The sequence below is a fragment of the Lithobates pipiens genome, unplaced genomic scaffold (genome assembly GCF_037356315.1).
Source record: "Lithobates pipiens isolate NorthernLeopardFrog02 unplaced genomic scaffold, aLitPip1_a1.2 Scaffold_3, whole genome shotgun sequence".
Classification (NCBI taxonomy): domain Eukaryota; kingdom Metazoa; phylum Chordata; class Amphibia; order Anura; family Ranidae; genus Lithobates; species Lithobates pipiens.
The window spans coordinates 4,787,876-4,814,100 of NW_027507790.1; the positions used below are offsets into that span (position 1 = coordinate 4,787,876).

General features: G+C 43.4%; 1 protein-coding gene across 3 annotated transcripts in view; it reads right to left on the reverse strand.

Annotated features, from left to right (window-relative positions):
- MORC2 (MORC family CW-type zinc finger 2) overlaps positions 1-26,225 on the reverse strand; it is a 152,218-nt gene that overhangs the window by 65,278 nt on the left and 60,715 nt on the right. For all 3 annotated transcript variants that reach the window (XM_077461181.1, XM_077461182.1, XM_077461180.1), the window contains exons 7-11: positions 13,113-13,221; positions 11,285-11,444; positions 10,672-10,783; positions 9,016-9,141; positions 5,404-5,483 (exon numbers count right to left, since the gene is read on the reverse strand). In XM_077461181.1, coding sequence (XP_077317307.1) covers positions 5,404-5,483; positions 9,016-9,141; positions 10,672-10,783; positions 11,285-11,444; positions 13,113-13,221 — 587 coding nt within the window. The remainder of the gene's footprint in view (positions 1-5,403; positions 5,484-9,015; positions 9,142-10,671; positions 10,784-11,284; positions 11,445-13,112; positions 13,222-26,225) is intronic.

The window sequence follows — 26,225 nt, forward strand, 5'->3', positions numbered from 1 at the left end:
AAAAACCAGGAAAAAATAAAGATTGCATATATAATTGCAACTACATTGCCACCTGCAAAACTTTGCGGCCAAAACAGGCATCAGCGAGAACTCTTATGACATACCTGTGAGGATGCCACCCCTTGCTTTCACACCAGGAAACATAGGCCTTCCAGACCTTTTAGTAAATAGCCCTAGAGGCCAGCTTCCTTGCATTAATCGGAGTAGTTACTACTGACCCTGAAAGCCCCTGACCCTTTTCGAATGAAGGCCTCAATAGCCAAACTTAGCGTTTGTAAGGCAGGATGGATGGAAAACTGGCCCTTGCAAAAGCTGATCTGGCCAAGATGGAAGGGTCCAAGGATCCCCTACCGCCATGCTTACGATCTCCGCATACCAGGATCTCCTGAGCCATGCCAGAGCAACTAGGATTACCGGCTTCCATTGCGCCTTAAACCTGCATAGAAGACGCGGAAGCAACTGAACTGGAGGAAACGCAGAGAAATCCCTGAGAACTGATCCCAGGGAGTCATTAAAGCATCTGTCCCGCAAGCGAGCAGATCTCTTCTCCTTGACACAAAGCTGTCCATCTTCTTGTTGAACCTGGATGCCAATAAGCCTACGTCCGGGGTACACCACTTCTGACATATGGCCAGAAAGAGGTCGGGATGCTGAGACCATTCTCCTGGGAACAATTGCTGGCTGCTTAAGAAATCTGCCTGACAATTCTCTACTCCCGGAATGAAAGCCACAGATAGGCAAGGCACATTGTTCTTCTGCCCAAGCCTTAATATGGTTCACCTCTAAGCTGCACGACTTCTGGTGCCACCTTGGTGATTGATATAGGCCACTGCCGTGGCATTGTCGGATTGAATCCTGACAGGATAGTTCCGTAATCTGCCCATCCAGGCCCTTAGTGCCAGACGTGCTGCCCAAATCGCTAGAATATTGATGGGCAAGGTCCCCTCAGGTTCTGACCACTTCCTCTGGATAGAGTGCTTTTTCAGGACTGCAACCCCGCCAAAGAGGCTGGCATCGGTCGTTACTATCCTTCAGGTAACTGGTATGAAGGCTTTCCCCTTCTGCAAATTTTTGGCCAACAACCCACCAATTGAGACTCTGGCAAACGCTTGGAGCCAAGCATATTGGACAATCCAAATCTTGGCTTCTCCTGCTCCAAGCAGACAGTATACTGTTTTGCAACGGCCTTGAATGAAATTAAGCATAAGGAACTGCTTTGAATGAAGCTACCATCTTCCCTAACAACCTCATGCAAAGACAGAAGGACCCCCCCTCCCTTGTCCTGACCGCAAGAACCAAGTCTCTTATAGCGCAGACCTTTGCCTGAGGTAAAAACACTCTTGTGTACTGTGTCTATAACCTGTCCCAAGTACTCCAGCATTTTTACTGGCCATAAGGATGACTTCTCTAAGTTGAGTATCCATCCTAGATGTTCCAGATACTTGGCCGTGCTGACCACACTTTGGTCTAACCGTGCTACCGACTGATCTCTCAGCAGCAGGTCTAAGTATGCCATAACCGCTATACCCTGGGCCCTTAGCCTTGCCAGAAGCGGAGCCAGAACTTTTGTAAACACTCATGGTGCGGTAGCCAACCCGAAGGGCAATGCCACAAACTGAAAGTGCCGTTGTTCTACTGCGTACCGCAGGAATCTCTGATGAGCGGGAAATATTGGAACATGCAGATATGCATCCTTGATGTCTATTGACATTAGAAGTTCTCCTCCCCGAAGAGTGGATACTACTGACCGAATTGATTCTATGCGGAATGTTTAGAAGCAGATTCAGACCCTTGAGATTTAAAATAGGTCTGACATTTCCACTTGGTTTTGGCACATATTTGAATAAAACCCCCTTCCCTGCGCTTCCGAGGGGATCTCCATGATCACCCCTTGAGACAGCAACCGGTCTAGCGCTTGAAATAAAGACCTTCTTTTTATTGGATCTTTGGGGACACTATCTTAGAAAGCGAGTTGGTGGAAACTCCTGAAATTCTAGCTTGTATCCCAGAGATACCATGGAGATGACCTATCTGTCCTGGATTTCCTCCCGCCAGGCACCTGCAAACTGCAGATGCCTCCCCCCCCCACTCGATTGAGCAGTGGGGGCCCCTTCATTAGGGAGGCCTTGGGACTCAGATTTCTCAGGGCTTTTTCTGGCCCTGAGCTAGGTTTTGAGGCCTCCTCCTTGGAGCCGATGGCGGAGGCCGTCGTGACTGCCCGGAGGCTGTTGCCTCCGGGCGACAGAGAAGCAGAATGTTTAAATGAAGGATGCCTACCTCCTTCGTTTCACTGGAAGAAGGGTACTCTTTCCACCCGAGATTTTCTGGATGTATTTATCCAAGTCATCCCGAACAACGGTTCCCCATGAAAGGGAAACCCCGCCAGCAGCTTCTTACAAGACCAATGCTTGAGCCACAGAACCCTCCACATGTGTACTAACAGGAGGGCAAGGCGTGACGTCTGATGAATAGAATCTTTAAGCACGTCAACCGCAAAACAAAGGGTCCTAGACAGCTCTGCTAGGTCCGGGGCCTCTTCCCCTTTGATAACCTGTTTCACTTTGTCTTTAAGGGATTGACAGACACCTACTGCTGCTACCGCAGGTTGTGCTACTGCACCGGCCATAGCAAATGAGGTTTTAAGTAATGACTCCAGCCTCTTATCAGCTGGATCCTTAAACACCTGAACATTGTCTACCGGGCAAGTAAGACTCTTATGCAGGGAAGAGACAGCAGTGTCCACTGCTGGTACACTCTCATTTTTAGTGAATTTCTCCTCCATAGGATAAATTTGAGAAAATCTCAATAAAATGCCTGTCTGGATGATCCCTGTCAGCATAAATAAGTTGTTTGAGCAACGGTTGCATAGGGAAAGCATGAGAGCCCTGAGGAGGCCTTAGAGAACCCAAAGAGAAGGGAACTTCAGCCGTCTCTGCTAGGGGTAACTTATATCCAAAACAGACTGTCTCAGTGAGTGATTGAAATAGTAATCTTTGAGACTGAAGCTGAGAAGGGCTCCTTTGAGGCTGAATTCTCAAATGAGGAACCATCCTCTTGCCCTTCTAGCGGGTCCCCTAAGGGTACAGCCGTATCCCCTGACCACTCCTGATCTGCAGATAATGGGCCCGGGACAAGGGAAGGGGACCAGTCGCCATTCTTCCCAGCCTGGGAGGAGGACGCAAACAGACTAGCTATCTTCCCCTCCAAACTACCCAAAGCCGTAGCCAAATTGTCCTTAGTGAAGTATGCAGAGGCTGGAATGCTGGAAGTAGCTACAATGCCTGACAAGCCCACTGGCTCACAAAGCAGAGGTACTGACACCGTGCATCTATTGCTGAACTTAGTCGAGCAATGGTTAATATGCTGCTATCAATGCTACAGCTAGATGCTGAGTAGATGAGTCTTGAAGATGCCTGTACCCAACACCCAGTGCTTACGTGCCCCTGAATCAGTGTCTGTGTCCCTCCGTCAGCCACCAGAACACACACATCCTGAACCTTACAAGAAACAGTCGGTTCGCGCCTGCGTCGTGCAAGCCGGCCGAGCCGCCCCCTCAGGAATCCCGGGAGGGAGGGCAGAAGGGTCCCAACTCATGACTGACAACAGAAGTGTGAGGAGGCAGAAATGCTCCACAAGTGCTGCTGACACATTATCCAACCAGGCAAGCATGGAATGTTGACAACAGGTATGGTTTATACTTACACCATTTAGTGGTAAAAACAGGCAAGACATCATCCACTCATTAAAGAAGTCCATAGGAGTTACCCTAGAATCTTAACTTACCATTCCACCGCAGGGTAGTGCTAGAATATCACAGCGTCCCAATCTTCACCCATCACGGTGGCTTGGTGTCATGCCAGACCTTCAAGGATCAGGTCCCCTTTGTATAGGGTCCACTCCCTTGGACCCGTATAGCTCCCTGCCAGAGCAAACCTGTGGTATAGAATGTGACCAAGGAGCTGGATCCCAGGGCCCAGCTCTCAGCGAGAAGTGTTACAGGCAAAACCTTGTTCTTCCATACCATCCACTTTAGCCTTGGTTTCTGGCTCTTTGAATGGATCCGATTGCGTATCCCCTTGATCCTGTCCAGGACCACCTACAGATCTCTCTTTAGCACTTCATTAACCATGACCAACACCTTAGACACTGGCGAAAAAAAACTGAGGTACCCCCTGTATGGGGGGGATTATATAAAGGGGGACTTTCCGTCTTTGATTATGTGTCCATCACCTGAAGGTGGCGTATAACCCACATAGTAACGACTATGCTGCTCTGTGTCCCGTGATGTACGATAAAGAAAAATGTATTGTGATCTGCTGCTTGCACTGTTATGTGTTTCCACCAAGCTAAATGTTAATATATGAATAGTGCTGTGCAGCAATGTAATCGCAACAGAAAGATCTTAAAAATATATAACCTGTGTTCTGGAAAAATTTTACCAAGCAACCTCAATATACACACAAATAACTATCCAATTCAGGAACAAAAATCTGTGTATACTAGTATTCACATTATGCAACAGTCCTCAAATCAATAAAATCCTTTTAAAAAATAACCAGTGTGCTGGAAATTCTTTCTTGCAAATTCAATTTGCACAAAATGAATCACACTTCCATTTATAAATGGCAAAATATCCACGATGTTTAGCAGTCCCACCACCCTATGCTCTCACTTGAAAGCATGGACCTATATGGGAGAAATGGGTCAAACTGTGCCTTCCCCTTTAAGGGATTATACACCTTGTCAAGAACTCCAAACTTGTTTCTGTGCTTCCTTCTATAACAGAAGAAAAGGGACCATACACTTAAGAGCTAAAAGCATCTAATGTTTAGGCATGTCAAGCTTTTTTTCTGCCCAAAATCTCCTCTTCTGCATGCACTGGTGAGGTTTTCGTTTTTTCTGCCTCTTCTGATGCATCTGTATATGCCTATATGTGTGTGGACAAATAGGCTAAACACAGAGGTGTGTTTCCATGAAGAAGAGCAAAAAACAAAAAAAAAAAGGAAGGTCAAAATAGGCTGTGAGCCCTGGTTCACATTGATACGAATTTGGTGGTGATTTGACATGTCAAATTGCATGCCAAAAAGGCGGCAATGGCACCGTCCGAATCGGTGTGACGCCGCTTTTGCTGCACCACAGCGATTCCCAAAAGTAGTTTCTGTACTACTTTTGGTGATTTCGGGGTGCGATTTCCATTGACAACTGTGCAGAAACCCGCACAGATGTCTCTGAAATCGTCCTCAAAGTCTTGACTGACATCCGGGAATGAAATCGTGCGAGTATTTCATTCCCGCAGTCAGTGTGAACCAGGGCTAAAGGCAGCGTTTTTTTAAGCATAGTGTGCATGAGCCCTAAAGGTTTGTGTGTTTAGATATACTTAAACTATTCAAACACCCTTATTACCAATTTTGGCCATATGTTCTGCTTTCTTCACCTCCTGCTCCGCCCGGGTTTTAAATCGATTTGATGTATATCTGTACGATCTAAAAGTTAAAAAAATATTTGTTCAGAATTGTGCATTCCATAGAAAAAATTATACAGACAGCTAAGATTGTTAAAAATAAGTGACCAAAATATTTATATTCTGTTTGAAACGCTTACAAACATAACTTTTGAGAGTGAAAATTCATATTAAAACTTAAAGCTAAATTCCGGGCAAATTTCTTTTCCCATGCAGTGGGGCTGTGCATGCACTGCATGGGTCAACTGCTCTCTTTTGTAGGGTGTTGGAGAGCGGAGATATACTTAAAGGGCAAGTTCACCTTTACAGAAAAATCCTCCTCCTAAACCCCCTCCCCCCTCCCCCAGTCCCGCTGACCTGCAGCGATATATCTCCCATTATAAGCCCTGCTATAGCCTCCTCACCGGTCCGGGGCTTAGAAACTGTTGCAGCTTAACGTACCCTGACAGGGTATGATTAGGGGCATTGTAATTGGTCGGCGGCCTCACATGGGCCAACCTGCCTACCGCGCATAGCCCGTCCGAATGCCGAGGGGAACTCTAAGCCTCGGACCGGTGAGGTGGATATGTTCTCAGGACGGGAGATCGCAGAACTGCGGGACTGGGGAGGGGCAGGGCTTATGGGATGAGGAGGGGGTCCCGTGTAAGCTCACCTCACAGATTTCTCTGTAAAGGTGAACTTACACTTTAATCCTCCAATCGTCCTAGCACAAGATGGGTCCCTGTGGCTCCTAATCTACCCGTAGGTTATATGGTTTCCAACGGCATAGTTCACACCAGTGCAGTCAGTTCCAGGGCTTTTCAGTTCCAGAAAAAAAAAAATGCGTAATTTTTCCTGCACTGGAGCGCAGTAAAAACACATCCAGAACGCACTGGAGCCTAGTATAGTGAGGGGGGGGTGGTATGGGGGAAGAGGGGACAAAAAAAAAAAAAAAAAAGCACCTGTGATGCATCTGGAAACGCATCAGTGCGTGCAAAGTCCTACTGCATGGGGAAAAAAATAAATGTGCTGTCAGGCTTTAAGACAAACATTGTTAGTGGATTCCTCTGGCCAATAGTAATTTATTCTGCCCGTTGGAACGAACATTTGAGCGCTAAACACATATAGTGTTTAGACACATTTAGGTGCACAAAGCCTTTTTTATGCCCAAAAGCTCCTTTCCTGAATGCGCTGGTGATGTTTTTTCTTCAAGGTTTTACACTTGTCTCTTCGAATGCAATTGTAAATGCCTATGTGTGCATGGCCACATAGGCTAACAGAGGTGGTTTTGCAGGCTGAAGAAAAACGTTAAAATGCCTGTAAAAGGGATTTTTGTTTTTTAAGCCCAGTGTGCATGAGCTCTTAAATGATATTTGAATAATGTCAGAAAGAGTCTGTCCTAAGAATTGGCTAAAATTCAAGAGGCCAAGTTTCTAAAACCTAAACCCTTTCGCTGCCACCTCTGTAAGCGATCAGTAGTGTGTGTACATCTGACAAGTCAACTGCCGGTTGTCAGATGAAAGCAATCCAGCGGCAGCATATCTGCCAGATAGCCAACATCCATTCGCTTTCCTCCCCTTCTGCTTGCTAACCCAAAGTGACGTGTACCTACACATGAAAACATGGATTGCACTATACATTTTAAATACTCGCCTTGCACTGGAATGAGAGCAACAATTGTAGCAGCAAAGCTCTAGGATAACTCTAAACTGATGACCTGTAGGAGCTTTTGTAAAATATTGGGTGCTGAAGTTTGTCACCATTTCATAAGCAGTTTTAAGGTTTGGCTTGTTGAGTATCTAGATACTCGGTGCAACCCCAAATTGGGTAATTTATTGTGGTTGTCTGCCCTAAAATTAACTTTGGTATATTTTTTTCACTGAAATTTTGTTTTTCCCAAACCAGCTCTACAGTGTCTGTTTTCAGAAAATATATGTTTGGGGGCTTTTACGTAATAGTCAAGGCAAACATTTCTTTTTTTTTTTTTTTAAATGTGTGTGCAAAAAAAAAAATGGCTCTGGCAGTAAAAGAGTTAACTCACTGTTAGGACAGACAGTGTTTGAATATAGCTTACCACTACTAATCAAGCTCATGCACAGCGCACACTGGGTTAATATTGGCAAAAGCAGCTCCCCAGCTCCCTCGCAAACAAAGAAATCAATTAGGATTTTACAGTGCTGGAATTTCCAGAGCAAAGTATCCAAAAAGGTAAGCTGCCATTTTTAGTTCTATTTGGCTGCAAAAGTAGAAATACACTTTAACTACTTGCCTACTGGGCACTTTTACTCCCTTCCTGCCCAGGCCAATTTTCAGCGCTCACATACTTTGAATGACAATTGTGCGGTCATGCAACATTGTACCCGTATGACATTTTTATAATTTTTTCACACAAATAGAGCCTTCTTTTGGAGGTATTTAATCCCCACTGGGTTTTTATTTTTTGCTCAACAAAAAAATTAAAAAAAATAAAATAATAAAAAAGGACCAAAAATTTTGAAAGAAAAAAACAAAGTTTTTCATACTGTTTTGCAAATTTTGCAAACAGGTAATTTTTATCCTTCACTGATGTGCGCTGATGAGGTGGCACTGATAATCAGTGCCCTGATTATCAGTGTAGATGTCCCCTTTCACACATGCCAATTAACGCCTCTTTTCTCCTCACACTGACAGCATGAGGAAAGGAATTTCACTGTGATTGGCCCTTTACCCTGATCTGCGAAAAGCTGTGTCCAAAAGATACAGTGATCACAGAGCACTGTGCAGCAGGTGCGTGGGGGTCACGGTTCTGGGCGGATGTCAACAGATAAAATATAGAAAAAAAAAAAAAAAGAGTGAAAACTCGGCCTATGGGTCACCCACTCAGCGCCACCTCAATCCTACAGTGCCAGCAGCAGACAGATGCCAAAAACTAGTTAATGTAATATGTCAATATTGCAGTCTTTAAAAAGTAATAAAACATTCAAAACGTAAAACAAAATTAAGCAGCTGTTTAAACAAACATAAAATGCGTGCTGTTCCTTGTAGACACCGCTTTGCACTTCCGGGTAGAGGACAGATTGTGATGGAGCGCACAGCGTTACTTCCAGTATCCGTGCTGGTCATGCCCTGACCGGTTTCGTCATCTGACTTCAACAGAGGGCATAGGGGTGTGTGCTTCACGAGGAGAATAATTGCATTCTTACTCTGGTGGAAGGTGCACGCTAAGAGAAAAGTGACTGTTAATCTGAACTGTCCACATATCCGTCTGCTACACAAAGACTGTTGGCTGTGGTGTTTGCCATTGCCCTATGGTTTCATTACCATTAGCTTTTTTATTTTTATTTTTTTTAGCGCTGCTTTTGTATGTTTGATTCAAGCAGGACTTTGTCTCTAGAGATACTACTCTAATATTGGATGTCAATAGATGCCCTCCCAGAACTGGACGGCTGCGCTGTAGCCATCATTTGGCTAGAATGAGGGTCAGCAAGTGGTCATGTGAAGCTAATCAGCTCAGGTTACGTATGAACAAACTCATATTCTCTAGCTATTTTCAGTCTATTCCAATATGCACAATCTTAAACAATAATAACCCTTACCTGGGCTTGTAAAGGCAACAAGATAGCCGTTTTGTTTGAACTTTGTTATTATGAATGAAGATTCTCATCCTTGGATCAATATAAAGGACAGCTGCATATGCACGAAACGAATGTCGCTCAGGTTTCCTAAAAGAACAAGTAGATTTAAAGTGGAAAAATCACATCTATTTTATTTAGATGTTAAATAGAAATCTGGGTACATGAAAACAAAGCAAACAAGTTCCATCTAGTGTTAGCCTTTGTGTTTTGTGCAGAACAGTCACCAATAAGTGTACAGAAAAAAAAAAAAAAAAACTATCAATGTGAAGGAGAAAATAAATAAATAAATGGTCGCTTGCACCAGCTGTAAGCTCTACAGTGAACAGAGTACAGTAATACCTCAGATTGCGAGTAACGTGATTTACGAGCGTTTCGCAACACAAGCTATTTAAAATTCTGACTCGGTTTGCGAGCGTCGTCTCACAAGACGTGCAGGATTCAAGCCAATGGGGTGTGCAGTAACAAATTTTGCCAGGAGGTGATGGGGCGCTGGTGACACTCGGAGCCGATCTGAGACCCTCGGAAACACTCCATTCCCGAGTGTCTCAGAGCGGTCTCCGAAAGTGTCTCCAGCAAATGTATCCGGACATTCTGCCTGTGTACGGGGCTTTAATATAAGCCACTGAGTAGACCTGCCTATTGTTTCTCAAAAAGGTGACAGCTGTCAAATGAAAGACACATGTGTCATAAGGGAAACACCAACTATTTCTTGCTAATCAATTTATTATTGGAAGAAAACAAAAAGGTGACATTTTTGACCAGCACTGACTACTACTAAAAAGCTTTGGGTATCTTACATATATCCTGAAGGAAGAGGATTGTGAGTGTGCAACATAGTTAACACAACATATACTTTACTGCCAGAAACATACTGCCTATCCTAGGGCGACAATGCTCTAAAGAGATGCTTTGTGGTAACCCTAGGTCAAGAATTTGTTTGGACTACTGAATCCTGACAACGTACAGGGGTTCATCTCCACTGCAACAGTTGTCCTTTTGAAATTGGAGCAACTGTTTGGAGTTCTGCTCACTCAGCCATTTAATCACGGAGATCTGTGAATAGATATACTCACTGCAGACAGACTTGTAATTCTCAATGGAACACAAGTGTGGTAATCACTGCATTCGTAGTTCATTGACACCAACTCCAGCTCTCTAACTGAAGGTCCATGCCTGAGTACAGGCAGAGAGATGGAGGAAGATTCTGCAGGAGCCTGGCATTGTATTTGCACCCCACTGACCGTGGGTGCAATGCTTTGCAGGCTTCTGTGGAAAAAAAAAAAAAAAAAAATGCACAATTTTTTATTTTATTTTTTTTTGCAAAAATACCGTACGTGCATTTAATTATTTCTTAGCGGCTTTGAAGAGGTTTTGAAGCACAACTAAATGGGCATGGGATATAATTTGTGAAGCAAAGCAAACGCAAGGTGTAAACAGGACTGTAAGCTAACCATTTTATTTAGTGACAAGAGCTTGCTTTAACAAAACGTGCCCGAAGCCATGTTTTGAAGTGTAAACGAGCCCTAAGAGTAAACACAGGTTCATTAAAAATGTCACATTTAACACTCGAACCAAGAAATGTATAATTTGCAAGTATTTCTCCAATGTCCAACTTACATTCCTTCTGGAGGAGTCCCAGCCATCTGAATGTCTTTTGAGTCAGAAACTACATCAAGTTCTGGTTCTCCAGAATCCATTAGCTTCAAGTTAAAAATGATAACAAGTGTACCTAGGACAGCAAAATAGCACATTGTTACATCTAATATAGTCAGCTACATAAAACACACTTAACCTATGAAACTAGAACAAATCAAAACCATAAATACCAGACCTATAGGACAATATGTGTGTGTCATTATTATTCTTTATTCTTAAAGGAAAAGTGAAATGTGAAATTATATGGGCTTTTAGGCACCATATGGTAGTCATGTAGATGCTTTCTGTGGTGGTGACCCCTGTGTGTATTCCAATCCTCAGACACCATTTTTTGCCCTCATCTGGCAGTGTAGTTTGGTCATTGGGAGATGGCAGACAGTGTCCAAAAGGTTTTCTATGGAGATTGTGGTAAGGGATTTAAAATCAGTTTGGATTACCATTAGTGTACTATTTGTATAGCATATGGATTATGTTAATATTATGGCTTAAAAGCCCATATTAATTCCCTTTTATAATTTGAGAGAACAAATCAAAATCATTAATTCTTAAAATGACTACAATTTTATGTTTATACCCGAGTCTCCAGTTATCTTTCTAAATTGCTCCATAACATCCTTCTGAGAATGAAATGGAGAATACTTGTAAATGAGTTCTGTCTCGATGGCAAATTTCTCTGTATTATCTGTCAAGGGTTCACACGTTTTTGAATTCCATGTAGGTAGGGGAACAATAACCTTTGGGGGAAAAACAAAGAAACACATTTAGCATGTTAATCACCAGATGGTTTTATGCCCCTTCATGACCAGTGCATTTTTTTGCTATTTAGCACTGTGCTGCTTTAACTGGCAATTGCTCAATAATGCAACACTGTACACAAATGAAATGTTTATTTATTTTTTTTCACACAAATAAAGCTTTCTTTTGGTAATATATTTGATCGCCACTGGGTTTTTCATTATAAATAAAAAAAAACAAAAAAAAAAAAACATTTTTTCTACTTTGTTATAAAACATATCCAATACAATTACATTTCTTAATAAATGTAGTCTTTGGTAAAAACCAAACTGCATTTTTGGGAGCACTAGTATAGTTCATGATCAAAATACTGATCCATACAAAGACTATACTAGTAATGGCAGTGATCACCAACTTTTCATCGCGTGACTGCGATATTGTGGAGAGCAATCTGGCGATAACTGACACTGCCTGTTAGGGGCACTAAAACGGATGTCGCTAGTGACACCAATACAGTGATAATACTGTACACAGGTACTGTACTAATGGCACTGTGTATTGCTTTTACTTACAGATCATCTTGCGGAGGTCTCTCCTTGCTTTCAGATCTAAACTGAATGCAGGAAGGCATCCAGTCCTATCTGTGTTTAGGGTTTGCCAAAACACAGGTCTCTGCACTGTGATTGGCCACAGCCATTCAGCAGGTACACAGCCAAAATGATTGGCTGTAACCTGAAACTCATGCAGTGTCCAATCACAGCACAGGTGAGCAGGGTGCACGAGCATGCAAGCCTCTAAACCAGGAAGTACATCACAACCTACAGGCACGTTGCATGCGTAGGCTGCCACCCACCAGCAGTAAATATACTGCTGGCGGTCGGCAAAAGGTTAACGAAAGGCAAAAGATATGTATAAAATTTGTTACCCACCACTCTCCTGCATACAACCCCCATATTAACACTCCTCAGCACCATAATCATTCATTAATTTTGTCCATATTTTATAAAGAAAAATTACGAATTTGCAATATTTTATGACAGAAACAAAGAGAAAGATTTTGTGAAAAAATGCCTTCGATCTTTTATTTATAGCAGAAAAATTAAAACCCCACTAGTGATTAAATACCATCAAAAGAAAGCTCTGTTTGTGTGAAAAATAGGGTGCAAATTTCAGATGGGTACGGTGTTGCATGACTGAGTAATTGTCAAAGTGTGACAGCACTGAAATCTGAAAATTGGCCTGCGCAGGAAGGTGTATAGGGGTGAAGGGGTAGTGGTTAAACAGATTACAAGGTAATAAAATTAAATCAAATTTTTCTGAGAATTATATACAATTAGAAAACTGCTCTTAAAAAAAGAAAAGAAAAAAAAAGCTGCCTCAAACTTAGTGAAGTCAAACAGAGCATATGATTAAAACTTGCATAGGCTACCTTCCATGAAAGCTTCATGTCAAATTTATCAAAAATTACTTTTGGCATTGCATTATAGACAAACCCTGTATGAAATTGGTGTGTTTGAATTTACCTATAAACTAATCATTGCCTGAATTGCACTTTCCCATGCTTTTGTCCACAAAATAACTATTTATAATTCTCTGTTTTAGTATAAATGAAGAAACAATCATCTGTTACTTTGACTTGAACGTTAAAGTCAATTTTGTTTACAAACCTCATCAATTCCTTCTTCTTCATGAAATGTACGCGACATAAACAAACATGTCATTGTATCGCCCTTCTTCGTAAAAAGGATGAAATCTTTTCCAATTCTCATAGAGCCACTAATAGAAGATTACATTAAGCAGTCCAATTAAGGTATGCAATAAAGAAGGGAAATGGGTTAACATTTATTATACGCAAAATAGCATCCAGAAATCAAGCTACCCTTTCACATTTGATATTATTTTGCAAGAACACAACATAAAAGTCTAAAATGAAACAATTAATGTGCACTTTCCAGTGGTAAGTGTCTGTAACCCCCAAAAAAACAAAAACAAAAAAAAACAGGGAATCTGTTCCTTTAAAGCATGTTATGCAACACAGTGCTTGTGCTGTGTCATTTTGCCCCCTGTATCACCTAAAAAAAAGAAAAAAAAAAAAAAAAAAAAAAAACTGTCTGATCCTGCCAGTTTCTGCCCTTCATCCCTGTAAACTGAACACGGTTTATCGTGGCTGCTAAGCCCCGACACAGTGGTCAGTTTACATGCCTCCATCATCCACTGTGTCTCCTCTCCCCCCCCCCCCTGAGACCCCCCCCCCCTGCTTCCTTCCTGTCAGCTCCATTCATGTCCACTCCATGATCCTCCGATCCTGCTGGTAAAAAATAGAGTTAGGTCTCTACAATCCCCTGTTAGATAGATAACAGGTGCTCCACTATGTCCTTTATTTTAAAAAAGCCAATATCCATTTTATTTTAGAGCGTCTCCTGGTGCTCACGTGACTCCTCTGCTCTCTCCTCCTCCTAGCTGACACCAGCAGGAGTTATTGGTCCCTCCCGCTGTATCTGTCAGACGGGGAGAGGAGAGACCCAAGGAGTCACGTGAGCATGTAGACACGCTCTGATAAAAGGATATCAGCTTTTTTTGTAATAAAGGACATAGCAAGTGGCTTTACAACCACTTTAATATTTTTTCAAATGATTAGCCAAACGAAAAAAAAAAAAACAGTAAACCACACTGGGATAACCACCCCTCCCACCAGCATTCCTGGTGAGCATGATCATAAAAGGGTGTGGGACCTAGGTGCCTCGATGGACTTTGAGAAACAAGAGTTTTATGCCGAGTACCGAAATGGTATTTCCTTTTCTTAAACCAACACAAAAAACTGTAAATTTCCTTTTATTAGTTACATTTCATAACAAACTACTCAAATTCATAAATGTAAAAAATTAGTATGTGTAACGCTAAAGTAAATATAAATAACACCTAGTGAAAATTTATATATAAATTCACATGACCGAAGTATCATAAAAAATAATAATACTCCTTAAACCTATATATTATGATCATCAGAAATTTACACCAACGTGTGAAAAAAAGTCCAAACATATAAACATAACAGTCCAAATCCACAGATGATGATCCATCATTGACGATGAGGGCAGAGAACAGAAGCTTCACAGTGTAGTAAACCAGCAAATAACTTTTTTATAAAAAGTATTGCACTTACATCTAAAATACATCAAAAAGTGGTAAAGAAAATTTACATAGGACCTCGGCCATGTCTGTGGAAGTTTTCATTCCCACTTTTAGATGTTTGTGCAATACTTTTTATAATAAAGTTCTGCCCTCTTGCGATATCTATGCTGGAGGCTTTTATCTGCCCATGTTGTTCTAAACATCGGATATATCTTGTGGCGACACCAGAGCTGTGATTTACTGATGGGGTCACATCATAGTCTGCCAATCCAGGGATACGTGCAGTGGCTCTCTTTATAAAAGCAGGTTTGATCTCTTTAATCGGAGATAAACTTAGTCCGGCAAAAGCCGTGGTTATACGTGGGGATAGCACCCGCTGAGCACTACAACACCGTTTTGTCCGTGTTCATCACTATGCATCAGAGCACCTGGATCATCATTTGTGGTTTGGACTATTTTACATTAATATGAACTTTTGAACCCTTTCAACAGTCATGCCAATAAAGCCAGTGACCATGAAGGATCCCAGAAAATCCCAACAATCTGACAGGCCACAAAGTGTCTACCAACAGTCTTATCAGTTGGTATATTACATCCACCTTGGCCAGTCCAATACAAAGATCAGGGCGCAGTGATCCCACAAAGTTACCAAAAGCATCTAATGCTTCTACTAGAGGATGCCTGTACTTATAAACCTATCCAGTTTGTTTTTGGTCCTGAAACAGGTACTGGAACATCTGAGTGTAGGGGCCACTCCCTCAGGTCTAGGCACTGAGGATGTTTGCCTGCCAATTGTCTATACCTATGATGTAAATGGTGGTCATTGAGAAAGTGTGAAGTTCTGCCCTGTACAGGGTCTGATCTACCTCACTTGCCACAGGGAGACAGCTACTCCCTTATGGTTCATGTGGCGATGTGGCGTTGTCTGGTCCAATGCTATACACAACCAAATTGCCTGAAGATCATGGATGTTGTTTTGGAGGCGAGATTCCTCTGACAAGTTCTCTGCACAGATAGGGTGCCCATTACCTCTTTCCCAGCCCGATAAACTTCCAATTTGTCATGAAGATCTTCCACATGGGAAGAAAGGGCTTCCCCGATTCCACCATCAGGGCAAGAACAAATTGGTCCTGGGTGCCAAACAAATCAATCTGTCCAGGGACTTGACTGAATTATCCCGAAACTAAATGTTGCATTTTAGAGGTCTGGAGTTAAACTAGACAGAGGAAACTGCCTCGAATGAGACGCCTATCAGACCCAAGACTCTAACGCAAAAACAGAGTTGATATAGATTCAGACTCCAGTCCAGGATATAACTAGAAAGTCTGAAAACCTTAGCTTAAGCTGTGTCCAGAACTATGAGTCAATTCCAGCACTGGTTTCTGAAGGTTCAGGTTTTATCCAAACTACGAACATCTGGACATTTAAAGACACGTTGTACAACATTGTCTGTGCCACTTTTCCCTCAACAGAAGGTAGGGAAAAGTATCCCACTATAGGCTGCCACAAAAACACATTAGGGCAATTACTAGGGCCAACACCCCCTTATGAGGCTCCACAGCATAAATGTAAGAAACCAGAAAGCCATCTTGGTGAAAGAATGTGATGACAGACTTGGTGGATTCCGTGCAAACTTTCTAAGCTCAAATAAAAATAAAGACAAAGACATACAGAGCTTTTGATATCCAAGATGGGCTAGATGCCCCCTTTGTTTGGTCGAAAGCATTGAACTTAATTTTCTCGGCTCGTCGTAGCGTTGTACGTCACCGCATTCTTGACGGTCAAGTTCAGTGAACTTTTGTGCGACCGTGTGTATGCAAGCCAAGCTTGAGCGAAATTCCTTCGGAAAAACCATCCAAGATTTTTCAGACGGAAAATCCGCTCGTGTGTACGTGCCATTACCGAATTTTAAGACAACAGGGTCACACCTGGAGTTGTGCCACAGCTCTGGACAGTCTCACACTTGGACTGAAGAAAAGTACATCCTTTTGGGACATTAACAAAAAAAAAAAAAAAACTGAAGTATGCTGGTAATGGGAAGGATTATCCTGGGCAGGCCTACAGTCCTGTTTATCAGTGTCCAATCCATTTGTAGGTAGCAGTACAACCCAAAAAGTGTAAGACATTGGTCAAACTGCTTGTTGGAAGCTAAACAGTGGGGGGACTTTGAGTGGAAAGTGAACAAGTCTTGCTTTTGACTGCTGGTTTGCGTTTTTAGGTTCTTTTTGGGGCTTTTCCTTGTTGCTTTTTAACACCTTTTTTCTGACACCTTTTAAACAGTTTTTTTTTCTTTGCTTCCTTCAGCCTATTAATTAAGGGGAGTGGTTAATTGGTCACAGATGCTTGAGGCCTATATAACCTTTTGTCGAACTCATTGTGAGCCTGCTGGAACTCTGTCCAAGTGGAACTGGTCTAAGTGGTGAGTTAAAACCAGGAGTTGAAAACAGGAGGTTATAACAACAGGGGGTACCTGTGTAGTGCGAGTACCTGAGTGTTGTCTGAGTAGTGTGTGTGTGGATCGTTCGTACTTGTGTATTGTGGGTGCACGCTGGTCTGCGAGTACCTGTGTATTGTCTTGTTGAGTATTAGTGTCAGGAAGCTAGTTGTTAGGTAATTTGGACTGGGTATAATCTCTAATCCTCATTAAATTAATAGGTACAATGCCCGGCGGGTGTGGAGAGGTGACTCGGTGTACATCTTGCGGCATGTATGCGTTCCTTGATTATCTGATCGAGGGCAAATACTGCTGTGCAAAATGTAAGCACATTGTTTCCCTGGAAGCCCAGGTTCTGAACCTGGGGAAGCAACTCCCAGCACTGAGAAGAACCTCCACACTAAAGGAAAGCCAGTAATGTACATGGCAGGTGCAGGCAGGGGCCATCACAGAGGTGGGTGGAGAAAAAGAGTTTCAGGCACTATAAAATAGTAGATGGATGACAGTCAGGAAGGGTAGAGGGGGAAGTGCCAGGGAGGCTGATCCAAGGCTGGAGCATCCCAATAAGTATGCTCCATTAAGTGACATTGGTGAAACCAGTCAGGGACCAACACTGCTGAAGGTGAGGGACTCTCCTAGCTGCCGGGGAAAGAACTCCTCCAGTGAGAGTGAGGGGGGGGGATGGGGGGCGAAGGGAAAGGAAAGAGATTCTGGTGGTAGGGGACTCAATTCTTAGGACAGAGAGGGAAATCTGTAACAAAGACCTGAAGCGCCGAACTGTATGTTGTACCAGGCGCTCAGGTTCAGCACATCGTGGATCTGGTGAACAGATTACTGGGAGGGGCTGGGGAAGACCCAGCCGTCATGGTGCACGTTGGCACCAATGACAAAGTCGGAGGCAGATGGAGTATCCTAAAGAACGATCTTAGGGATTTGGGAGCTAAACTGAGGAAAAGGACCTCCAAGGTAGTATTCTCAGGAATACTACCGGTACATCGAGCCACACCAGAAAGGCAGCGGGAGATTAGGGAAGTAAACAAGTGGCTGAAGATCTGGTGTAGTAAGGAGGGGTTTGGGTTCCTGGAGGACTGGGACAACTTCTCAGTCGATAACCGGTACTATTGAAGGTATGGACTGCACCTAAATGAGGAGGCTGCAGATCAGCTGGGAATAAAAATGGCCAAAAAGTTAGAGGGGTTTTTTCCACTTCAATACAGGGCACTTTCGCCCCCTTCCCTCCCAGCCCAATTTTCAGCTTTCATCGCTCTAGCGCAGGGGTGTCCAAACTTTTTTCAAAGAGGGCCAGATTTGATGAAGTGAACATGCACGAGGGCCGACCATTTTTCTGACATTCTTTGAACCATTAAAATTCGGTCTAAGTGTGTTAGTTCGAACACTAATACACGGCCCAACAAGAATTCTCTTGCCTTTGTGGCTGTGTGTGTTAAAGAGATGAGCTCGGGCGTGTTATTTGGATATACCGTATTTATTGGCGAATAAGAGAGAAGTTTCAGGAAAAAACCTTAAAATTTTAAATAAAAAACTGTAAAGCAAAATAAGGGTCAGTGCCCATCTGCGCGCCCACCATTGCTGGGAATGCAGCCCCCACCATTGCCAGGAATGCAGCCACCATTACCAGGAATGCAGCCACCATTACCAGGAATGCAGCCACCATTAGCCAGGAATGCAGCCACCATTGCCAGGATTTCACTCACTATTAGCCAGGAATGCAGCCACCATTGCCAGGATTTCACTCACCATTAGCCAGGAATGCAGCCACCATTAGCCAGGATTTCACATACTATTGCCAGGAATGCAGCCACCATTAGCCAGGAATGCAGCCACCATTAGCCAGGATTTCACTCACCATTAGCCAGGAATGCAGCCACCATTAGCCAGGATTTCACTCACCATTAGCCAGGAATGCAGCCACCATTAGCCAGGATTTCACTCACCATTAGCCAGGAATGCAGCCACCATTAGCCAGGAATGTACTCACCATTAGCCAGGATTTCACTCACCATTAGCCAGGAATGCAGCCACCATTGCCAGGATTTCACTCACCATTAGCCAGGAATGCAGCCACCATTAGCCAGGATTTCACTCACCATTAACCAGGAATGCAGCCACCATTAGCCAGAATTTCACATACTATTGCCAGGAATGCAGCCACCATTAGCCAGGAATGCAGCCATCATTAGCCAGGATTTCACTTACTATTGCCAGGAATGCACCCACCATTGCCAGGAATGCAGCCAATATTAGCCAGGAATGCAGCCACCATTAGCCAGGAATGCAGCCACCATTAGCCAGGAATGCAGCCACCATTAGCCAGGAATGCAGCCACCATTAGCCAGGATTTCACTCACTATTAGCCAGGAATGCAGCCACCATTAGCCAGGATTTCACATACTATTGCCAGGAATGCAGCCACCATTGCCAAGATTTCACTCACTATTAGCCAGGAATGCAGCCACCATTAGCCAGGAATGTACTTACCATTGCCATCAGTGCAGCCTTGGAGGGGACATGGAGGGGGCTGAACGAGCGCCAAAGAACAGGAGAATCTCCTGTTTACACAGCGGCTTCTTTAAGAGAAAGTCCCGCCTCCTTTGATGGACAGAACAGACGTCCAATAGCGGAGATGGGACTTCCTATTACAGAGGCTGCCGTGTAAACAGGAAATACACCTGTGTGCACGGAGCTCGTACAGCCTCCTATCTCCAATGCAACCAGACTATATATCTTTTGTGGCCCCGGCGCTGGGAGATCGCCGGGGGCCACAAAAGATATATATGTTTAGATTACGAGGCGGGCCGTTCAAAACCGGGCCGCGGGCCGCGATTGGCCCGCGGGCCGGACTTTGGACATGCCTGCTCTAGCGCTTTCAATAACAATTGCGCGGTCATGCTACACTGTACCCAAAATGAATTTTTATCATTTTGTTCGCACAAATAGAGCTTTATTTTGGGGTTATTTATTCACGACTCAGTTTTTTATTTTTTGCGATATAAGCGCAAAAAAAGCGGAAATTTGGGAAAAAAAACAATATTTTCTTTTTTCTATTTTAAAAGAAATCCAATAAAATCTAATTTTGTCATAAATTTAAGCCAAAATGTATTCTGCTACATGTTTTTGGTAAAAAAAAATTCCGGCAAGTGTATAATAATTGGTTTGTGTGATCACGGACATATGTACGCAAATGATCATGTACAGATGTGTGCAGGTGATCACGTACATGTGTGTGCAGATAATCATTGGGACATGTGATTTTAGTGGGACATATGTGGGGGACATGTTTTTATTATTAGGGACATGTGTTTTTATTATTTGGGGACATGTATGTTTTGGGGACATGTGTGTTTTGGGGACATTGTGTTTATACTGTGTGGTGTGTTGTGTGTTTACACTAGACTGGCGATCAGTTAGTAAAAAGCTGTAAAAAACAGCTCATACTCACTGATCATCAGCCGGCTGCAGCGATCTGCTCTCCTCTCCTCAGCGATGACTTCTGTGTGAGGAGAGGAGGAGGCGATTGCCTAGCAACCGGCTGTTTGTTTACATCACATGACGGCCGTGATTGGACATGGCCGTCATGTGATCAGGAGGGCCAATCACAGAGCCCTCCTGCCGATCTGAGATGTGCCGTGTCCGGGTGACACGAGCACATCGGGATCGCGGCGCTGCGCGGGCACGCGCGCGATCCCGCTCCTTCTGAAGGACGTTACTGAATGTCCTATCAGAAGTAGACGGCTCCCACCCGGCCGTATATGTGCATTGGCCGGGTGGGAAGTGGTTAAACTAGGAGATGGGGGGACAGGGTCCAGAGATAGAGATAGTCAGTGTGGAACATATTCCAGAGGGTAATATTAGGGGCACTAGTGGTAGGGCAACCAAAGCACATAAACCCAAGGTATGTATAGTAGCAAGTCCTAGTTGCAATCACGGAACACCCAAGAGGATAGTATGTGACCGGTCAAAATATATTAATGCGTTAAAGTGTTTGTTCACCAATGCCAGAAGTCTGCCAAGCAAAATAGGTGAATTGGAAGCTCTGGTGCATCAGGAGTAGGGATAAGCTCAGGCGTGTTCGCATGGTCCACGTGCTGAGCCCGCCAGGAAGTCGGTGCAGTGCTGCGCTAATCACAGGCAGTGATACATTGCCCGATCTCTGCAGCCACGCATCGGGGCAATGTCTCACTCCCTGTGATTAGCGCGAGGAGAGCTATGATGTAATCGGTATTGCTGAAACTTGGCTTCGTTCCTCACATGACTGGGCTATTAATATTCCTGGCTATGCACTCTTTCAGAAAGACAGAATAAATGGGAAGGGGGAGGGGTCTGTCTGTATGTGAGACGTGATCTCAAAGCGAGTGTCAAAGAGGACCTGGTGGATGGAGAGTGTGATGAGCCTGAAGCATTATGGGTGGAACTGCATACAGATGTGCGTAGTTCAAAGTTAATCAATGGAGTTCGTTATAGACCACCCAATGTTAATGAGGAGATGGAGACTCAGCTTCTAGCACAGAGAAAGAGTTTCAAGGGCTGGGACAATGATATTAATGGGGGATTTTAACTACTCAGAAATTTACTGGACTAATGGCACTGCTGGGACAGTTAAAGGGCAAAAATTTATAAACCTATTACAGGACAATTTTATGGTCCAGTTTGAGGCCCCAACTAGGAATGATGCTCTGTTGGACCTGGTAATCTCAAACCATGCAGAGCGTATTACTAATGTTCAGATAAAAGGAACACCTGGGTATCAGGGACCATAACATGATTTCATTTGATGTCACATACAGGAAAGATAAAAACACTTAATTTCAAGAGAGCAAATTTTCCAAGGAGGAGGGCTGCTCTCCAGGACTTAGACTGGGAGAGAATATTGGCATCAATGGGCACAGAACACAAATGGGAATACTTCAAAAAGACTGTTTGTGAACTCACTGCAAAGTATATCCCCAAGGGCAATAAGTTTCAAAAGCTAAAAATAAAACCTATGTGGCTCATGGCCAAAGATAAAAAAAAGCTATAAAACTATAAGAAAAGAGCTTTTGAAAAATATTAAAATGAAGGAACACTGGTGTAATTTAAATGTTACAAAGAATATAACAGAATGTGTAAAAAGGAAATTAAGGATGCAAAAATTCAAAACGAAAGACAGATTGCAAAAGATAGTAGGACAAACCCCCAAAAATTCTTCAAATATATTAATAGTAAAAAGTCTGAGCATGTAGGTCCTTTATAAAATAATCTAGAGTGGGTGACTTGGGACAAAGAGAAGGCTAATTTATCAAATACTTTCTTCAGCTCTGTGTATAAAAAGGAGCATGGGGGAGCTTATGTCCATAATGGGGGTGGTAGCGACAGCCCCAAATCCACAATGGCTCAAAAATGATATGGTCCAGAAATATTTGGACAGAATAAAGGTGGATAAAGCACCTGGACCTGATGGCATCCACCCACGGATTCTAAAAGAATTGAACTCTGCAATTTCAACGCAATTGTATCTAATTTTTTAGGGACTCCTTAATGACAGGAATAGTACAACTGGATTGGCGCAGGGCCAATGTGGTGCCTATATTTAAAGAGGGAACAAAGTCTTTACCAAGTAACTATAGACCTGTTAGTTTAACTTTTATAGTCGGGAAGATACTGGAGAGATTTAATAAAAAAACAGGAACAAAATATTTTAAGCAACAGACAGCATTGATTCATGAAAGACAGAAGTTGTCAGACAAACCTGATTTCTTTTTATGAGGAGGTAAGTAAAACCTTGGACAGAGGGGTGGCGGTGGGCGTGGTATACTTGGATTTTGAAAGTGTTCGATACAGTTCCCCCACACATGGCTCATGTGTGTAAGGTAAAAGTCTACCAGTTTGAAAATATCAGTTTGTACATGGATAGAAACTGGCTAAAAGACAGAATTCAGAGAGTAGTGGTTAATGATTCTTACTCTGAATGGTCTAAGGTTATCAGTGTTGTACCCCAAGGTTTAGTGCTGGGACCCTTACTTTTTAACATCTTTATAAATGATATTGGGTCTGGGATCAAAAGTAACATTTCTGTCTTTGCAGATGACACCATTGTATGGAATAACGTCCTTACAGGATGTCTCCAATTTACAAGCCGACCTCAATGCTCTAATTGAGTGACTATGTGGCAGATGAGTTTTAATATTGATAAATGTAAAGTTATACACTTGGAGGCCAAGAATATGCATGCATCATACATACTAGGGGGAGTACAACTGGGGGGATCCATAGTGGAGAAGGATCTGGGGGTTTTGGTAGATCATAAGCTCAATAATAGCATGCAATGCCAAGCTGCGGTTTCCAAAGCGAGCAAAGTCCTTTCTTGTATTACGAGAGGTATGGATTCCAGAGAGGGATATCATTTTGCCCCTGTTCAAATCAATAAGACCTCATCTGGCATATGCAGTTCAGTTTTGGGCACCAGTTCTCAAAAAGGATATTGGGGAAATGGAGAAAGTGCAGAGAAGGGCAACCAAACTGATAAGAGGCATGTAGGAGCTCAGCTATGAGGAAAGATTAGAGGAACTGAATTTATTCTCTCTTGATAAGAGGAGATTGGGGGGATATGATCAACATGTACAAATATATAAGGGGTCCATATAGTGAACTTGGTGTTGATTTATTCACTTTACAGTCAACAAAGAGGACAAGGGGGCACTCTTTACGTCTAGAGGAAAAGAGATTTCATCTCCAAATGCAGAAAGGTTTCTTCACAGTAAGAGCTGTGAAAATGCGGAATACACTCCCTGCAGAGGTGGTTCTGGCCAGCTCAGTAGATTGCTTTAACCACTTGGGATCCGCGCTATTGCAAAATGACGGCAATAGCGCGGACCCACATTTTCGGGACTACGTCTATTGACGTAGTCCCGGTTACGAGCGGCCTGCGCGCCCCCTGAGGGGCGCGCGCGGCGCGCTCTGTGATCGGCGAGTCCGTGAGACTCGCCTGATCACCGATCCGTGTAAGGGGTCGATCCCGACCCCTTATCACGTGATCAGCTGTCAGCCAATGACAGCTGATCATGTGATAAAACGGAGCCGGTAATCGGCTAGTATTCCTCCTCGCGCTGACAGCGCGAGGAGAAAAAAAAAAAGCCGATCGCCGGCGGCCGTGTTCGGGACATCAGTCCCGATCACGGCCAGCAATTTAAAAGGACACCTGCCCCCTGCCAGTGCCCACCTGCCACCCGCAGTGCCATCCTGAAATAAAGTAAGTGCCCCCCTGTCAGTGCCACCCAGCAGTGCCCATAGTGCCCACAGTGCCACCCAGCAGTGCCCACAGTGCCACCCAGCAGTGCCCACAGTGCCACCCAGCAGTGCCACCCAGCAGTGCCACCCACAGTGCCACCCAAAATCTGCCTCAGGTGCTGCACCCCAGTGCCGCCCATCAGTGCCCAGCAGTGCCGCCCATCAGTGCCCAGCAGTGCCGCCCATCAGTGCCCAGCAGTGCCACCTATCAGAGCCACCTATCAGTGCCACCTATCAGTGCCCATCAGTCCCATCTATCTGTGGTACCTATCAGTGCCCATCCGTGCCACCCATCCGTGCCACCCATCCGTGCCACCCATCCGTGCCATCTTATCTGTGCCCATCTTTGCCCATCAGTGCCGCCTTATCTGTGCCCATCGGTGCCGCCTTATCTGTGCCTATTAGTGCCGCCTTAACTATGCCTATCAGTGCCCACCAGTGCAGCCTATCAGTGCCCACCAATGCAGCCCATCAGTGCCCACCAATGCAGCCCATCAGTGCCCACCAATGCAGCCTATCAGTGCCCACCAATGCAGCCTATCAGTGCCCACCAATGCAGCCTATCAGTGCCCACCAATGCAGCCTATCAGTGCCGCCTAATCAGCGCACTTCAATGAAGGAGAAAAATGACCCGTTTGCAAAATTTTATAACAAACTATTAAAACATGATTTTTTTTTTTTTTTTTTTGCATCTTTTTTTGTTTGTTTAGCAAAAAATAAAACTCCGAGCTGTAACTAAATACCACCAAAAGAAAGCTCTATTTGTGGGAAAAAAATGATAAAAAAATTCATTTGGGTACAGTGTTGTATGGCCGCGCAATTGTCACTCAAAGTGCATCAGCGCTGAAAGCTGAAAATTGGTCTGGGACTGAGGGGGGTTTAAGTGCCCAGTAAGCAAGTGGTTAAGAAAGGCCTGGATTATTTCCTAAATGGACATCCCATATAACTGGGTACTAACATTTATTGGTAAAATTGATCCGGGCAAATTCCGATTGCCTCTCGGGGGATCAGGAAGGAATTTTTCCCCTGCTTTAGCAAATTGGATCATGCTCTGCTGGGGTTTTTTTCCCAACTGTGGGTATAGAATTGGGTATATGGGATTGTATCATTTTTTTTTGTGGTTGAACTGGATGGACTTGTGTCTTTTTTTTGTGTCTTTTTTTCAACTTGACTAACTATGTAATTATGTATGTCCCTTAACCACTTTCAGACCGGACCATTTTGCTGGTAAATGACCAGAGGTCTTTTTACAATTTGGCACTGCGCTGCTTTAACTGGTAATTGCGCGGTCATGCAATGTTGTACCCAAACAAAATTTGCGTCCTTTTCTTCCCACAAATAGAGCTTTCTTTTGATGGTATTTGATTGCCTCTGCGATTTTTATTTTTTGCGATATAAATGGAAAAAGACCGCAAATTTTGAAAAAAAATGATATTTTCTACTTTTTGTTATTAGAAAAATCCAATAAATTCAATTTTAGTCATACATATAGGCCAAAATGTATTCAGCCACATGTCTTTGGTAAAAAAAAAGTCAATAACTGTATATTTATTGGTTTGCGCAAAAGTTGTCACATCTACAAACTAAGGTACGTTTTCTGGAATTTACGCAGCTTTTAGTTTACGACTGCCTATCTCAGTTCTTGAGGTGCTAAAATGGCAGGGCAGTACAAAACCCCCCCAAATGACCCCATTTTGGAAAGTAGACCCCCTAAGGAAATTGATAAGTGGCATGTTGAGCCCATCGAATATTTTATTTTTTTGCCTCAAGCGATTGAATAATGACAGAAAAATAATTTTTTTTTTTTTTTTTCACAAAGTTGTCACTAAATGATATATTGCTCACACATGCTATGGGCATATGTGAAATGACACCCCAAAATAAATTCTGCTGCTTCTCCTGAGTACGGGGATACCACATATGTGGGACT